The sequence below is a fragment of the Jaculus jaculus genome, chromosome 18, assembly GCF_020740685.1.
Source record: "Jaculus jaculus isolate mJacJac1 chromosome 18, mJacJac1.mat.Y.cur, whole genome shotgun sequence".
NCBI classification, from domain to species: domain Eukaryota; kingdom Metazoa; phylum Chordata; class Mammalia; order Rodentia; family Dipodidae; genus Jaculus; species Jaculus jaculus.
In genome coordinates this window covers 11606058-11618532 of record NC_059119.1, presented here as the reverse complement: position 1 = coordinate 11618532, position 12475 = coordinate 11606058, and the positions used below count along the sequence as shown (strand labels likewise).

Sequence of the window (12475 nt, the reverse complement as noted above, 5' to 3'; positions counted from 1 at the left end):
GGCCTTGAACTCCTGGGCTCAAGTGATCTTTCTGCCGGAGCGTCTCCGGTAGCCGGGACTACAGCCTTACCTGCTTTAGCCTTCATGTATATTTTCTCTTTCCATATTTAGCTGACCGTATGTCATAGGTAGTTAGATGAAACTTCCCTCTTCCCAATTCATTCTACCAGAGGTTTTTACAAAGCTGGAGGGGTTCAGACCAAAGCCTGCCCTGCTATCCATTAGAAGAATTTAAGGAAGGGACTGGAGAGATGGATCAGCAGTTAAGGAACTTGCCTACAAAACCTAATGGCCCAGTTCAATTCCCCAGTACCTGCATAAAGCCAGATGCAGAAAGAGACACATGCATCTGGAGTTCTTTTGTAGCAGCTGGAGGCCCTGGCATGCCCATTCTGTCTGTCTTTCTGTCTGTCTTCTCTCTCTCCCCTTGCAAATAAATGAAGGAATGGATGAATAAATAATTCATAAAATTAAAAAAATGAAGAATTTACTGGGCGTGGTAGCCCATACCTTTAATCCCAGCACTCAGGAGGCAGAGGTAGGAGGACAGCCATGAGTTCAAGGCCACCCTGAGACAACATAATGAATTCCAGGTCAGCCTGGGCTAGAGTGAGACCCTACTTTGAAAAATAAACAAACAAAAATTTTAAAAAATTAAATAAACAAGAAGAATTTAAGGAAGGAGACATGTGACCATGGGTAGGGTGTCCAGACAGCAGAGGGCATCTGCAGGTGACCACAGTGTATTTCCAGGTGACCGTCACATGCAGGTATGTGAGGGAAAGTCCTCCATCTGGGGTGGGGGAGGGGGCACCGAGAGGCCAGCTTGGTGCTTCTGTGTGCCAATCATATCACCTGTCTCCCAGCCCAGCCTCGTGGCAGAGAAGTTTACCGCAGACCGTGAGGTGTGTATGATTTCTTGGCCCAAGAGACATCTTCCACTAGGGCGGGAACCACTTGTGGACCACCTTGGTTAAATGACCATGGCAGAAGAGGTTGTGAGTTGATCTGAGCACATCAGGCCTGACTCCCTGCCCTTCCCCCTCCTGCTTGCTTTCGGCAGTGGTCTGTAGACACTGGGGCAGAGTTCCTGGGACTCCAGTCTCTCTGCGGCTCTCGGCCCATCCTGTCTGGGCTTGTTAGTCCCTTCCATTTGCTTGCACAGGCCTCAGTGAGACTCGTGCCTCTCTCCCAGAGGTGGGTGACAGCTTTCCATAACTTTGCTGATGTGGGCCGCGGCCAGGTCACTGTCACCAGGATGAGCCACCTGAGAAATGCTGGACATGGTACTGTCCAGCCCAGAGCGTAGTGTGCTGTGGTAACACTCAGTGACAGGTCTCATGTCACTGATTCACACATCCTAGAAGAATCCACCCACGGGGTCCCAATTTTCCAAATGGAGAAAAACACTGCAATAAAAGACTGCTTATAAGAAAGACACTGGATCTTTTATTTTTTTTTTCTTTCATTTTCTTTTTCTTTAAAAAACAAAATGAAACCAAAAAACCAAGCCCGAAGCAAAAACATTTTAGGAGTAGTTACAGACATCATAAGGGTCGAGGGGTCAGGGGACAGGGCCCTAACACAGAAAAGCACCCAGGCGATGTCTTTCTCATCTTTCCATTGTGGGAAACAGCCACTGGACCCAAGTCACTCTCCTGTCCTCTTTACTTGGAAAAAGGAGGGACCAAAGATTTAAGAGTCTTGAAAGGATTTTTTTTTTTTTTTTTTTTTGTGAGTGTGTGTAAAAGTCAGTGCTATAAATCTAAACAAGGTCTGTTTCTTTTTTAAAAAGTTCGAAAACAATAGGAAAAAAAAAACATGGAAAGAAACTCCTGGTAGAGACCTGGTTAATTACGAAAAAGGCCCTTTGTAAGGAGAATATAAAATGCAGAGGGCCGCCTCCCTCCGGGGCAGGACCTGCTCCCATCGCCTCTGCTAACCCTCTCAGCCACCCTCCACTCCCCTGCTGGGTCACCTGTCTTCCATTTTTTTTTTTTTTGTTTTGTTTCGTTTTTGTTTTTAAAAATAAAACCCCACTCTCATGACACGCGGCCGTCGCTCCGCGATCCCTGCCAGCCATGCGCTACTTGGTGTCCAGTTTGGCCATCTCCTGCACGTAGATGCCGATGCTCTCGCTGTCGAAGAGGAGGAAGTACACGTTCTTCAGCGAGGACCCGCTCGAGTCGTCAAAGTGGGCAGAGATCGCCCGGAGGGTCACGTGGGCGGCCGTCTGTTTGGGAAAGCAGTTTCTGTACCCAAGCAAAAGGGAGAGCCCATTGTCATCTTGGTCTCTGGACCCACTGCGGTGACTACGGGGAGGGAGGGTGGGGCGGGGGAGAGAGGGACCTGGGGGGTGGGTGCGCTGTCCTGTCCTTGTTCCAGCCCTGGGCCCTTCCTCGTGCAATGTCACCTCCTCTGACGGTAGCCGAAGAGCCAGCCTGGAAAGGGTAGGTAGGAGACTCCCCGCTGTATAGGGATCATACTGACTGGTGCAGGTAGCCAAGATCATAGGGCTGGCACATGAGGGATGCCCTGGATCAAGGTAGGGTCTCACTCTAGCTCAGGCTGACCTGGAATTCACTATGTGGTCTCAGGGTGGCCTCGAACTCAGGACGATCCTCCTACCTCTGTCTCCCGAGTGCTGGGATTAAAGGCGTGCGCCACCTTGCCTGGCTGGGTGCCCTGGATTTGAACCTGTTCTTGTGTCAAAGAACTTTGCAAACCTTATTATCAATTCAGCATTTCTAAGACCCAGCCTCAAAATAAGTAAATAAATGAAAGCAAGCGTGTTTTCTTAACTTCCTGTAAATTAGTTTACACACCAAGCAGATTGCTTCATAAGGACAACTGAGCTCAATGGCTCATTTCTCAGGCAGGGGAGATGGCTCAGTGGTTAAGGGCGCTTGCTTGCAAAGTCTGGCAGTGCTTGCAAAGCCTAACCTCCCAGGTTCCATGCCCCAGTAGCCACAGAAAGCCAGATGTGCAAAGAAGCATAAGCATCTGGGGTTTGTTTGCAGTGGCAAGAGGCCCCTTGGCACAGCCATTCCCTCCCTCTCTCTCTGTGCAAATAAATAAAATATTTAAAAAAAATGAAATTCCCTTCTCATGCACCCCACCTTCCATTCGCTCACGCTTGCGGGCAGGGACTCTGGGAAGCACTGTGTTGGTGACTCTGCTAGGGGCCCCGAGCACCAGAACTCTGTCAAACCAGCCTCTAGAGACACATCTCTCCTGCTCATTGGGATCGTCACCAGCATCCCTGGTATAAGTCCATGCGTGCCCGGCCATGGAGAACAGGCCCTGCAGAGTCCATTCTCCCTCAGCCCTCCTGTGACAATCCAACGAGCCATGTCACAGAGCCTCTGTGTGTGTGAGTGCAGCTGCACATACGTGTAAACGTGTAGAGGCCCGAGGACAACCTTGGGTGCTGTTCCTCAGGCCCTGGGTGTCTTTTTCTGAGACTGGCTGGTGACTGAGCCCCAAGGATTCTCCTGCTTCTGCCACTGGTGTTAGAAGCGCACACCACTATGCTTAGCTGTTTGTATTTTATTTTACTTTTATTTATTTCTTTCGAGGTAGGGTCTCGCTCTAGCCCAGGCTGACCTGGAATTCACTATGGAGTCTCAGGGTGGCCTCGATCTCATAGTGATCCTCCTACCTCTGCCTCCTGAGTGCTGGGATTAAAGGCATGGGCCACCAAGCCTGGCTTCTCACTGTGCGTTCTTGGCAGGAAGCACTGGTGGGCATATATATAGGCTTTGAAACTGACAGGCTTTCAGAAAGTAACATTCCGCCTTGTATCTCCCCACAGTACTTCCCTCAAAGCCGCTGTTCTCTCTGGCCATGGATATCATGAGAAGTTGGTCCCAGCCAAATAGACCTGCCACCCAAAGACAAGAGAGCCTGCATGGTGGGGCACGCCTTTAATCACAGCCCTCGGGAGGCACAGGTAAGAGGATCACTGTGAGTTCGAGGCCACCCTGAGACTACATAATGAATTCCAGGTCAGCCTGGGCTAGAGTGAGACCCTACCTTGAAAAAGCAATCAAACAACAACAGAAAACAAAACAAAACAAAAACAAAGACCAGAGAGCCTGTCTGGCTGTGCTGGCGGACCTGGACCTTGGCCGTCATCTTCCGGGTGGGTGTATCGCATGTGGTGTGTCAGGAGGAGCTGGCTCCCCATGGATAGGTTGGGGAGTCATCAAACGGTCCTACCTGCCACTGGGGAAGGGTGGGAAGGCGACGGACGTGAGCTTCTTGGCCTCAGCCGCCGACAGGCAGTTTTTGATGGTCTCTTCCAGCTGCTCTTCACATTTGTCGGAGCCCCACTGGGGGATGTGACAGTGGATGACGAATTTGGCTGCGAGTCCACTGGATTGGCTGACTGCGGCTGGGACGAGATGAGGGGGGTAGACAGGAGAGAGATGTTACGCTTGGTCACTTCCTACATTCTATCTTAATCTGGGAGGGATGAGGTTGGGCCTCACAGGTAGGCTCTGTGAGATCCCTGGGTGACCCCTATGAAAGGGCAGGTGGCTGGACATACCCCCTGGGTCCAGGAGAGCAATTCCCTAGGGAACAGAGCCGGTCCACACTGCCTGGACAGTAACACCAACTTTGGGTACAAATGTTAATGTGCCAACATGTCACTTCCTGTGGCCAGCCAACCAAATTCAGGTCATTCTTTTTTTCCTTTTGGTTTTTCAAGGTAGTCTGGCACTCTAGCTCAGGCTGATGCAATATAGTCTCAGGTGGCCTCAAACTCAGCAATCCTCCCACCTCGGCCTCCCAAGTGCTGAGGTTAAAAGTGTGAGCCACCATGCTTGGTCCTTACTCCACTTTCCCCCCCTAAGATTTAATATTTTATTTATTTACTGATTTGAGAGAGAGAGAGAATAGGCACGCCAGAGGCTCCAGTCACTGCAAATTCCAGATGCATGTGCCAGTTTGTGCATCTGGATTTTACATGGGTACTGGGAATTAAACTTGGGAATTAAACTTGGGAACTTGGGAAATCATTAGATTTTATAGGCAAGTGTTAACCACTAAGCCTCTGATGATTTTTTTTTAAATGTTTTTTTTTAAAATTTTTATTTATTTATTTTATTTGAGAGTGACAGACACAGAGAGAAAGACAGATAGAGGGAGAGAGAGAGAATGGGCGCGCCAGGGCTTCCAGCCTCTGCAAACGAACTCCAGACGCGTGCGCCCCCTTGTGCATCTGGCTAACATGGGACCTGGGGAACCGAGCCTCGAACCGGGGTCCTTAGGCTTCACAGGCAAGTGCTTAACCGCTAAGCCATCTCTCCAGCCCCTCTGATGATTTTTTAAAAAGTTTTAAATATTTATTTATTTGCAAGTAGAGATGGGGGATGGAGAGAGAGAGAGAAAGAGAGAGAGAGAGGGGGGGGGGCATGTCAGGCCCACCAGCCACTGTAAACACGCATATGCCACCTTGTGCATCTGGCTTATGTGGGTACTGGGAAATAGAACCTGAATCCTTAGGCTTCACAGGCAGATGCCTTAACTGCTAAGCCACCTCTCCAGCCCATGATGATGTTTTAAAATGGAGTGAAATGGGACGTCAGGACCTAATGAGCTGTCTTTTCTCTTGTCCCTGCCCCCAGATTGGCCCCAGGCCACAGACATAGACTTAAACATATTTATGCTAGTTTCTTGTTCATGACCGCCAGCTTCTTACAGCTCTCTCCTTCTTCCTGTTTCACTTGGGGTTCCCCATACAGCCTTTGGTTTTGCTTTCAGACAGGGTCTTGATATGTAACCCAGGATGGCTTTGAACACGCGATCCTCCGGCCTCAGCCTTCTTGTGCTGGGATTACAGGTGTGGGCTGCCACGTGGCACTCCTCACATGGCCTTCATAGTCCGTCTATCAAGAGTTGGGATCATTTCTTCTCAACTCTTCCATGTCCAGAACGGCGCACCTCTTGTCTACACCACAGCCGGGTGGGGAACCCCTGGCTGATGGTTTTGTTCCCCTCAACGCCTTGACGACATCTCTTTCCTAATTCCAAATGTCTTCAGCTGCTGGTGAGGACTCTGCTGTCAGTACAACCGCCATTTCTTTACAAATGACCTGCCTCTTCTCCTGGGTTGATTTGATAGTGTCTCTTGAGTTTTGGACTTCAGAACTTTTGCTGTGATTTGTTTCTTTATCTATTTTGGCACAGTGATTCATGTATCCAAGGCTGGCTTTGAACGCCCCATGTAGCCAAGGATGGTCTTGAACTCCTGAGACCCTTGCCTCCACAGTCTGAGTGCTGGGATCACTGACACGCGCTACCATGTCCGGTTCATGTACTGCTGGGGATTGAGCCTAGGGCCTTGTGCACGCTGGGCAAGCACTGTACCAGACACACTGCATCCTTGGGCTTTCTGTGCGGGACAGTGAGAGAGAAAGAGAGAGAACTTGCAGGCCCGGGCCTCAGCCCCTTCCGTTGCACTCCACATGCTTGCGCCACCTAGTGGGCATGTGCGACCTTGCGCTTGTTTCACTTTCCTGTGTCTGGCTTACATGGGATGTGGAGAGTCGAACATGGGTCCTTGGGCTTCACAAGCAAGCGCGTTAACCACTAAGCCATCTTTTCAGCCCTCAGTTTTTAAAAGTTATTTATTTTTTACAAAAGGCCATACTCTTAGATCCCTCCCCTCTGCTCTAATTCAGCTGAGGATCTTCATCACTGGGGTTTGTTGGTATTCATTGTGGGGAGCAAGAGACCTCAGTCAGCGTCTGCAGGAAAGGGGGAGGGAATATGGCACCCCAGGCTCTTCCCACCCACTCTGAGGCTCTTACAATCTTTCCACCCCCTCTGCCACAATGTTCCCTCAGCCTTGGCAGGCAAGATAGAGATCCAGCAGCAGGTTTGTTGCCTCAGGCACCCTGGCATCAGTGCAGAACCCTCAGATGTACAGTGAGTGAGGTGACTGTACGTGGAGACATGGCTCTGAAGCTGAACTGGCCTGTGGGAGAGTCACCCCATCGCCGTGATGACGGCTGTGCACGCAGGAGCTCACGCACAAGCGTTCAGAGTCTCTGCTCGCAGTGGCCAACATGGAAACCACCGAGCTCATCAGTAGATGAACGGGATAAACAAAGTGGAAGTTGGCTGTGGTTTGGGTAGAAGATACCCTCAGAGCTTCACCTGTTGAAGGCTTTGTCTCCAGCTAGTGCTGCTCCAAAGCTCTGATTGGATCACGAAGGTGCTTACTTCATCAATGGACTGATCCATTGATGAGGTCACCTCTGAATGGATAACAGGAAGCAGAGCCCCATTACAGGCAGTAGTTCACCATACATATATATAATCTTGTGTCCAGCCCCTTCCTGTCTTTCTTCTTTATTTTATGAGAGAGAGAGAGAATAAATTGGTGCGCCAGGGCCTCTGGCCACTGCAATCAAACTCCAGACGTGTGCGCCCCCTTGTGCACGCGCATCACCTTGTGTGCCTGGCCTATGTGGGTTCTGGGGAGTGGAACCCGGGTCCGTAGGCTTTGCAGGCAAGTTCCTTAACCACTAAGCGATCTCTCTAGCCCAAGCTCCCTTTTACAAATTCCCCCCTCTCTTGCTCTGAGAAGCGAGTGGCCTCCTTCACTACATGCTCCTGTCATCGTGGTGTTCTGTCTCATCTCAGACAACAGAGCCAGCTAACCTCGGGCTGAAACTTCTTGAACTGTGAGCCAAAATGTATCTTTCCTTCTTAATTTGATTTTTAAGGTGTGTTATCAATGGAAAGCTAATATAATTATAATTAAGCCACAAGAAGAAATGAATTACTGATATAGTCTACAGTATAGATGAACTTAAAAATACTGTGTTAAGGGTTGGAGACATGGCTCAGTGGCTAAAGCACTTGTCTGAAAAGTCTAACAATCCAGGCTCGATTCCCCAGTCTTGTCAACTTGACCTGTTTAGTAATCCGCAGAAATCCCTTTTGGGTGGGTCTCTGAGTTGTTTCCAGGAAGAATTCACTGAAGGAGGAAGTCCCTCCCCCAGAGTGAGCCCTGTTCCCAGAGCTGGGGGCCCCTCTCAGAGGGGGCCTTCATATAAGGAAGCTCTGGGTGAAAAGAGCCCCTTCCTTCCTTCCTTCCACTTGGCTGCCGGAGCTGCTCCCTGCCATCCAGTGTGGATTGAAGACCAGTGTGGACTGAAGACCTGTGTAGACTGAAGACCTGCGTGGATCGAAACCCAGCGGCTCCTCAGGAAGGAAGCCTCCAGGCCTGCAGTGCGGGATTAGGACTGCTGAGGGGTCTGGCCACGTGGACTGAGCAGCTACCGGGTTCCTTGATTCTCGGGCCTGCAACTGCTATTGGACTGCTGGAAGCTAATCCAATAAATCCCCCCCCCCTTTTTTTTGTTTGTTTTGTTTTTCAAGGTAGGGTCTCACTCTTGCCCAGGCTGACCTGGAATTCACTGTGGAGTCTCCGGATGGCCTCGAACTCATGGCGATCCTCCTACCTCTGCCTCCCAAGTGCTGGGATTAGAGGCGTGCGCCACCACGCCCGGCCTTAAATTCCCTTTTTTAATATAATTCATTTGAGCAGTTCTGTTCCTCTAGAGAACCCTGACTTACACACCATGTGTGGTGGTTTGATTCAGGTGTCCCCCATAAACTTAGGTGTTGTGAATGCTAGGTTCCCAGCTGATGGAGATTTGGGAATTGGAGCCTCCTGGAGGTGGGGTATTGTTGGGGGCGGGCTTATGGGCTTTATAGCCAGTTTCCCCATGCCAGTGTTTGGCACACCCTCTTGTTGCTGTGGTCCATCTTATATTGGCCAGGGGGTGATGTCCACCCTCTGCTCATGCCATCGTTTTCCCCTGCCATCGTGAAGCTTCCCCTTGAGCCTGTAAGCCAAAATAAACCTCTTTTTCCCAGAAGCTACTCTTGGTTGGGTGATTTCTACCAGCAATGCGAACTGGACTACAACAGTATAGTGGTACCGAGGAGTGGGATTGCTGCTAGACACCTGACTGTGGCTTCGGCCTTTTGGAGCTGATTTTCAAAAGGAATGTGGAAGGAGTTGAAACCTTGGCCTAAGAGATGCCTTGGAGTGCTGTAAGTACAGCTTGATGGTCTATCCTGGTCAGAGCTGAAAGACCTGAAGGCAGTAAGAACTATGGACTGTGAGGTTTGGCTTATGAGGGTGAGAAAGAGCTTTGCCTGGACTGGGCTAGCAGTTTGTGTGAGAAGCTTGCTCTTATGCCCATGTCCTGAGAAGTTGTGCAGGGTTGCTTTGCGTAGAAATGAACTGGTGTGAGCAGAGGGATATGGCACAGAAAGAAAAATCTTTGGGTGAACTGCTGCCCGTTCAGCTGCAACTCAGAGATTACAACCTTTGAGACTGGGCTAGCTGACCTGCGCTGGGGCAACAAGAAGAATGTAGACTCTTTTGAAGGGGCCTGAGTGCTCAAGGAGTGTCCTGTTCCTCAAAGTCTGCTTTATTCCCCCCTGGATTAACAAATTGGCACCCTACCTGGTATCGTGGAGTATAAGAAATGCTGGAAAGAGGGTCATTAAGTTTGCAACATGGTCTTGTGTTTTGGAAATGGCCATGGGCAGTGTGAAGCAGGTTTGCTGGTTGCCTGCACAGAGACCCCATGGGGCCATGAGGATGAACTGTGGATTGCAGTGGAGACCCAGTGGAGATGCCGGGACCATGAGATGGCTGCCAAGGAGCTGCCGGCCCCAATGAAGTTTCCCAGGACTGTGAGTAGCCTAGCTGGAGGGGCGGATTTGGAATGCCAGAGACTTGTTGCTGGTTAGAATTATCGGACTTGGAGATTTATCACTGGCTAGAGTTGCTGTACTTGAAGCTACAGAGTTTGATATTTGCCCTGGTTGTTTTAAATCTTGTATTGGTTGAATGTTTCATTGCTATGCCCAATGCCATCTTTTGCAGTGCAAATATTTATTCTGTGCCATTATGGGTTTTTTGAGGCTATTTTTTGGTATTACGACTCAGTTAAAAGATCTTGAACTATGGGGATGTATGAACATCATTGGAATTGATAAAAACTATGGGGACTTTTAAAGTCAGAGTGAATGCATTGTATTTTATATCATCTATGGATATCAGTTTATGGGGGCCGGGGGTGGAATGTGGTGGTTTGATTCAGGTATCCCCATAAACTTAGGTGTTGTGAATGCTAGGTTCCCAGCTGATGGAGATTTGGGAATTAATGCCTCCTGGAGGGAGTGTATTGTTGGGGGCAGGCTTATGGGCTTTATAGCCAGTTTCCCCATGCCAGTGTTTGGCACACCCTCCTGTTGCTATGGTCCACCTTACGTTGGCCAGGGGGTGATGTCCACCCTCTGCTCATGCCATCGTTTTCCCCTGCCATTGTGAAGCTTCCCCTCGAGCCTGTAAACCAAAATAAACCTCTTTTTCCCAGAAGCTGCTCTTGGTTGGGTGATTTCTACCAGCAATGCGAACCGGACTGCAACACCATGTAAGGCAGATGCACAAAGGGGCGCGTGCATCTAGTGCGTCTGCAGCGACTGGAGGTCCTGGTGCGCTCTCGCTCTTTCTTCTTTCAGTGCTTGCAATAAATAAGTACTAAATAAACACTATGTTAAGCTGGGTGTAGTGGTGCATGCCTTTAGGTCCAGCACTTGAGAAGCTAAGGTAGGAGGGTCGCTGGGAGTTTGAGGCCAGCCTGGTGCTATAAAGTGAGACCTTGCCTCAAAAAAAAAAAAAAAAATATATATATATATATATATATCTGTCTGTTTGTCTGTCTATCTATCTATCTATCTATCTATCTATCTATCTATCTGAAGTGAAGGAAGCTTGACACGAGGTGTCAGTGAGTGCATGATAGCATTTATATGAAACGTACAAAACAGTTAAATCCATAGGTATAAAAAGTAGGTTAATGATTTTCCAGGCCTGGGCTTTTGTTGAAAGTGATAAGAAAGTTCTAGAACTAGCAAACAGTGGTGATGGCTGCATAGCACTGTAAAAGTACTTAGTACTACTGAATTATATGCTTTAAAACGCTCACAATGGTAAATCTTATGTCTGGGTATCTCACTGCACATGCATAATACCTCTAGAATATTTTAGTGTGTACCTCTGATTTTTTTTTTTTTTTTTTGAGGTAGGGTCTTACTGTAGCTCAGGCTGACCTGGAATTCACTGTGTAGTCTCAGGGTGGCCTTGAACTCGCAGTGATCCTCCTACCTCTGCCTCCTGAGTGCTGGGAGTGCTGGGATCAAAGGCGTGCATCACATTGCCCGGCTCTCTGATGTTCTTGCAATCAGAACCGTGGAGCCCCCAGACCATATGAAATGATTCACACTGTGATCATCAGAGAGAGGCTGAGACAGCTCTGTGATTTGCTACAATGTGCTTTGTTGCATAATCAAATATGGATGACATGCGTGAGGCTGGAGACTGGAAAGGACGGGATGGAGCCGGGCCGGGAATGAAGCCTGATTCACACTTACCTTCTGCAACTTCCAAAGGGCCCTGGGATTTGCGAAGCTCCTTCACTGTTTCCAAGAACTCTTTGCCGCCAGCCTTTTCCAAGGCTTTACCTGTGAAGGAGACAACGTGGGCACTGGGGTACCTTTCTAAAATCACCACAGTGTTAGGTGCATTTCCTTGTATGTCAGGAAAACCTTAGGACCTAGGAACCAAAATTCCCAGCTCTTCTCTTGTTTTGCCAGTGGTCCCTGGGGGTAGGGGTGTCTGGGCTTCTGGGTGGCCGACTTAGGTCAGCAGGCAGGAGTGAAAGCTGAGCAGTGGGCAGGCTGGGCTGCAGAAGCAGCAAGGCGGCCGGCTGCTTGGTGGCTGGAGAAGAGGCAGCTCAGTAGTTGGAGGGAGCGGTCAGGGCAGCAGTAGGAGGATGGCAAAAGCAGAGAGGACGGAGGGTGGAGACCGAAGGGTAGATTGCTGGAAAGAGTCCTGAGGGAAACTGCAGGCCCTGCCACTAAGAGAATTCCAGACAGCCATCAGGCTGTTACGAGGCCAAGGTCCCAGACACCCCAGGAGCTGTCACAGTGGCCACTATGCAGGGCTGAGCAATCCTGATGCCTAGGCCTTCCCAGAAGCTGGAAGGCTAACTGCTGCCAAGGGCTATGGAATCCGGAACACAGAGCAGAAGGTCCCATCAGCCAAGGCCTCCTGAGAGCTGAGACACCAGAGGACGCTATGAGCTGCAGCTCGCGCTGGCTTCAAACTTTGTGATGTAAGTGCTATGAAAGACCAGCACTTAGAGTTTCTCCTTATCTACCTGGTAGGCAAAGGGACCTCAGTGAGCTGGGGTAACTTGTATAAGATATATAGGAAACTTGAATGCATTTAGACTTGAGTTCAATCTCTTGCATCACTTTTTGCATCTGGCCTAAGTGTTGTGGGGGGGCTTGGGAATTAAACCTAGGCTGGCAGTCTTTGCAAATAAGGCTCTTCAACAGCTTAGCCAACTTCAAATCCCCAGCCCCTACATAC

General features: G+C 49.5%; 1 protein-coding gene across 1 annotated transcript in view; it reads right to left on the bottom strand.

Moving 5' to 3' along the window:
• Positions 1–1426: 1426 nt before the first annotated feature.
• Positions 1427–12475, bottom strand: part of LOC101607543 (core histone macro-H2A.2) — a 55199-nt gene continuing 44150 nt past the window's right edge. Inside the window, exons 7-9 of the mRNA XM_004657887.3 lie at positions 11473–11562; positions 4222–4396; positions 1427–2252 (exon numbers count right to left, since the gene is read on the bottom strand). Coding sequence (XP_004657944.1) covers positions 2087–2252; positions 4222–4396; positions 11473–11562 — 431 coding nt within the window. The 3' untranslated portion in view covers positions 1427–2086. The remainder of the gene's footprint in view (positions 2253–4221; positions 4397–11472; positions 11563–12475) is intronic.